Here is a 5,029-nt window from a genome sequence, read left to right on the forward strand (position 1 = left end):
ATGAGGGTGAATTTGGATTTTTTTTACAAAATATCCATTATGATGAAAGATTGTGGGCAGTATAACGAATGTCATAGAGTTATAGTTAATGATATAATAAATTCTGATGTTAGATTATCACAGAATAACATAGATCTATACTCCAACAATTCTATCCGTTTGATCGGAATGGATTTAGACGGAGTAGTCAATGATAATAGTGAAGTAGATAATGATATAATATGTGATCATTCTAATTTATTTGTAGCTGAAAATCAGATTTATAATAATAAAGAAACCCTTAAGGAGGTTATGAGGCATGTTGGACTTGTTGAGAAGTTCAGCTTTCGGGTTGCACGTTGTAATGCATCTAAGTAAGTTTAAATTTATTTATTTATTAATTTTGTTTTGTTATAATATATATATTGTAATGTATATTTTATTAAATTCTGTAACAGTTATCATCTGCATTGTATTTCTAAGAGTTGTTCTTGGATGATGAGGGCATCTAGTTTGAATAAATCTAGTTTATTCAAAGTACGGAAGTATATTGCTCAGCATACATGTTGTGTTAGAGAAAGAGTTTATGCCAGACGTCAAGGGATAACTGACGTTGTAGCTGTATTGATAATGGATAATTATATTGATCCATCTAAGGTATATACTCCAAAAGATGTAGCTGATGATATGTTGAAATTGCATGGTGTTTCGTTGACATACATACAGACATGGAGAGCTAAAGAAAAATAAGTAAAGTTGGTGCGAGGAGATCCAGCAGAATCTTATGCAAGATTACCTGGTAATTTCGAATATAATGATAAATATAAACATTTGTTTATTTTGTTGTGTATTAACAGTTTCGTGTATTATTTATCTATAAGATATGTATTTTTTATGTATAAATTGGGCTGTTATTTTCAGGTAATTTCAAAATAAATTTATACAGTAACAGTTATGTGTATTTTTTATGTATGAACTATGTATTTTTTATGTATGAATTGGACTGTTATTTTCAGGTTATTTTTACATTTTGGAGCAAACATATCCAGGATCTGTTTTGAAAATAAAAAGGAATGAAGATGATACATTTTTATATGCATTTGTTGCTTTAGAAGCATGTATTAGGGGCTGGGAATATTGTAGGCCAATTGTTGTTGTTGATGGTGCTGCATTAAAATGTTCATATGGTGGTACAATGTTAACTGCAAGCACATTGGATCCGGGAGGTAAAATATTAGCCTATATAATTTTCTAATTATATAATATAATGAAAAAGTATATGAATGATATTTTTTATTTGTGTGATATTTTTAAAAAAAATTAATGAGCAGGTCATATACTTCCGTTGGCGCATGCGATAGTAGATTCTGAAAATGATGCTTCATGGACATGGTTCTTTGAGCAATTTAGAGAAGCATATGGAGTTAGACAAAATATGTGTTTTATGTCAGACAGAAATGAAAGCATATGGAAAGGGACAACAAATGTATATCCTGAATCAGAACATTATGCATGCATATGACATTTATCAGTCAATGTTTTGAAGAATTTCAATAGAAATACTGAAGATTTGAAGATGTTGTTCTTTTCATTGGCAAAAGCTTATAAAAAACAACAGTTTGAGACAATTATGGGAAGAATAGATCAGATAGATACGCGAATACGGCCATACTTGTTTGATATTGGTTATAGCAAATGGTCAAGAGCTTACTTGAATTGTAAGCGCACATGGACGATGACTTCAAACATCGCGGAGTCATTGAATAATGTTAACAGATTAGCACGGAGGTTACCGGTGATTTCACTTCTTGAGTTTATGAGGGTGACAATTCAGAGGTGGATTCACAAGCATAATGAGGAGGCTGATAAGACTACATCTAATCTGACAAAAAAATATGATGTTTATCTACAGAAAAGTGTTACGTTGTCGTGCAATATGAGGGTATGTTTTTCACTGTTTTGTATTTTTAATTCATACTAATCTTCAGCATGTATAAATTTTTTTTTCACAGGTGATACCTTCAACTGTTGATCTGCATGCTGTAGCTGAAGGAGCAAAGAAATACATAGTAAATTTGAACACAAGGATATGTAGTTGCGGAAGATTTCAACATTATGAGATACCATGTGGTCATGCAATTGCTGTTCTCCGGTACAGGAAGTTACATGAAGCAGATTTCTGTTCTGCTTTTTATAGCCTCAAGAATTTCAAAGATGCTTATGCCATTCCTGTCGAGCCTATCCCGTGCGAGAGTACATGGGATATACCAAGTTATATTTCAGATCCTAAATTGATGCCGCCTGGTCCAAAAAGAGCAGCAGGAAGACCCAAACTTGAACGGTGGAAGGGATTCGCAGATGTGAAGTTCAAGAAGACAAAAAGCACATGCAGTAGATGCCATCAGGTTGGACACAATAAGAAGACTTGTTCAAATTATCCTGTACAAAAACAATGATGTCGTAATGTTAAATCTGTGTTATTGAGGCATTACATTGTTATAAATGTGTTTTTTTATTGAATAATATTAATATTCATACAAATGTCATACAGTATTCATACAGTTTTCATACATTATTCATGCCAGTAATATACATACAATTTGTTTGTGTTTGTATTTTGAAAAATATATTTTATAATTTGTCATAATTCATATATTTTTCATATATCATTTCTATGTACTATATATCAAATTTTAATATGACATTCATAATTCATATAATTTTCATACATGATTCATACAGTTTCATATATGTTAAAGTGAGATACATTTAGTAATAATCAGTAATAATTTATATAAAACCATGAGTAGTCAAAATTAAAATAAAAACAGAAACAAATTGTATGTATATTAGTGGTATGAATAATGTATGTAAGGTGGTGATACACATTTACTAATGTATAATTGTTGATATAATTCATACATTTTTCATACAGTATTCATACCAGTAATATAATTAATATAAGTTTCTGTTTGTATTTTGAAAGTGTATAGTATTCAATCAAAACAAATTTCAATATTACTATGTACTATATATCAAATTTTAATATGACATTCATAATTCATATGATTTTCATACATGATTCATACAGTGTTCATATATGTTAAAACTGAGACACATTTAGTAATAATCAGTAATAATTTATATAAAACCATCAAAGTATTCATAATAAAAAAACTGGGAAAATACATAAATTGTTCATAAATTAAAAAAAAAAGTCTTTCAAATAAATTATCTATGTGCCATGAAGATTTCTACTTCCTGATATGGAATTTTGGAGTAGGATAATTGGTGGTGTCCATAACTTTTTCTTTATGAGTTCGAGGTCCACCCTTCTTGCTAGCAACTGTTCCTGTAACTTCACTTTCACTGATTGCGCCTTCATTATTCTTTGATTTTCCATAATGCCAAAGTAATGTTGCATATCTTTGACGATGATATGTTGAATCAATATCAATATGTGACATATCAAAAACACCATTGCTCATGTATTCGGCAAATAGAGATGTGTATAAACCACAATCACTGTAAACAAATTGAAAAAAAAAATTGTAATGAATATTAGCAATTTCAATTTAAAATGAATAAAAAATAATGTAAGAAATATACATACTTTGAACTTTCTTCTTGTTGAGGAACATGTGTAACATTCTTGATACTTAGAGGTTCAGAGTGAGATTTCTGTTGATAATCAGGGAGATTATTCGCATACAAATTAAGCCTTTTACCATAAAACCCTGTGCTCGTCAGAAATAAAGGAATCATGGTTGCAAGCTTATCAACGACTTCTTTGACTTTCCTTGAATGAACAGATCCTCCCATCATCGAATCATATACATATAGACATCTACTTTTGATTCGGAATACAACAAGAAACCAATGGAATTTGTCATTGATGTTGACTGGGATGATTACTTCATCAACCCTATCCCACGGAATGTTAGCAAGCAGCTTATATCCTCTAATGCATTGTCCAACATCATGGTCCGGTGATATGCATCTCATGTCACATTGTGATTGTCTCCACTGTTTCTCAATGTTATCAACCCATGCCATAAACCAACAATCAACAGTACTGTAAGAAGTGACATTTTGGGAGTATTTTGCCTTCTTTCGGAGATAATACATTATTGTATTAATATGCTGCTTTAACAAAAAAAAAAATACATATCTGATCATTCACTGTTCACACATATTTCATACAGAAAATAGACATACAGAAAACATACATATATAACACATATTTCATACAGAAAACATACATACAAAAAACAGAAAACATACATATATCACATATTTCATACAGAAAATATACATACAGAAAACATACATATATCACTGCAATAGTACATATATCACTGCAATTGTATTAATATGCTGTTTAAAAAAAATACATATCTAAAATATACATACAGAAAAAATACATATATCACTGCAACTCAAAAACATAATATTTAGTTGAAAAAAAGGTCTTACCCCGTCCTCCCAAGGTCTGCCCGGTTGACTCATTATGTGAAAGAAATCTTTCTCTCCGATTTTGACTACGCCAAAGTCCATTTGAGGATGAAATGAGTTTTTAATCTTGGAATAAGCTGCTTTTCTGTATATGTTTAAAAAAGTGTTATATTAATTTAGTAGTTTAGAAATTAATTAAAATATTTTTTATCATCGTACAAATTACTTGCCACGTCTGCTCGACACATCTTTGAAAATCCATTTATTGAACTCCTCAATCATTTCGTCTGGTACATCAAACCCATTGTGATTATGGAATGGATGTTTGATTTGAAAGAATGTAGGTACTCTATTTGAACTGCTTTCTCCTTCCGACATTCTGATATAAGGAGAAGAGTCGTATTTACCCACATTCTTGTTTCTTGTTCGCAGATTTGGAGTCGTGGTGGCATTAAGAATCGGATCCAAGGCAATTATTTGTGTCATGGTAAAATCAGGATAATCGTCCAATGTTGGTGGTTTTGATTTTGACGCTGTAGATGCATCAACATTTAAACAATCATCCGTTGATTTTTGAGCTGCATATACATGAAAA

At 30.7% G+C, this 5,029-nt stretch overlaps 2 protein-coding genes across 2 annotated transcripts; both read left to right on the top strand.

Moving 5' to 3' along the window:
• Positions 1 to 443: 443 nt before the first annotated feature.
• Positions 444 to 2,502, top strand: LOC109119158 (uncharacterized). Its single transcript, XM_069292747.1, has 4 exons — positions 444 to 778; positions 996 to 1,205; positions 1,311 to 1,921; positions 1,992 to 2,502. Exons 3-4 carry the CDS (start codon positions 1,556 to 1,558, stop codon positions 2,433 to 2,435), a joined length of 810 nt encoding a protein of 269 aa, XP_069148848.1. The 5' UTR covers positions 444 to 778; positions 996 to 1,205; positions 1,311 to 1,555; the 3' UTR covers positions 2,436 to 2,502.
• On the top strand, positions 478 to 1,501 carry LOC138340351 (uncharacterized). Its single transcript, XM_069292066.1, has 3 exons — positions 478 to 682; positions 996 to 1,205; positions 1,311 to 1,501. The coding sequence occupies exons 1-3, from the start codon at positions 478 to 480 to the stop codon at positions 1,499 to 1,501; spliced, it is 606 nt and encodes a 201-aa protein (XP_069148167.1).
• Positions 2,503 to 5,029: the final 2,527 nt, after the last annotated feature.

Source organism: Solanum lycopersicum, chromosome 12 (genome assembly GCF_036512215.1).
Source record: "Solanum lycopersicum chromosome 12, SLM_r2.1".
NCBI classification, from domain to species: Eukaryota; Viridiplantae; Streptophyta; class Magnoliopsida; order Solanales; family Solanaceae; genus Solanum; species Solanum lycopersicum.

Bases quoted from the DNA above. Each gene is read 5' to 3' on its own strand.
- LOC109119158 (XM_069292747.1), top strand. From the start codon at position 1,556: ATGTTGTTCTTTTCATTGGCAAAAGCTTATAAAAAACAACAGTTTGAG. The intron at 1,922-1,991 runs GTATGTTTTTCA...TTTTTTTCACAG, and splicing joins CGTTGTCGTGCAATATGAGG to GTGATACCTTCAACTGTTGA.
- LOC138340351 (XM_069292066.1), top strand. From the start codon at position 478: ATGAGGGCATCTAGTTTGAATAAATCTAGTTTATTCAAAGTACGGAAG. The intron at 683-995 runs GTGTTTCGTTGA...TGTTATTTTCAG, and splicing joins TGATATGTTGAAATTGCATG to GTTATTTTTACATTTTGGAG. The intron at 1,206-1,310 runs GTAAAATATTAG...ATTAATGAGCAG, and splicing joins AAGCACATTGGATCCGGGAG to GTCATATACTTCCGTTGGCG.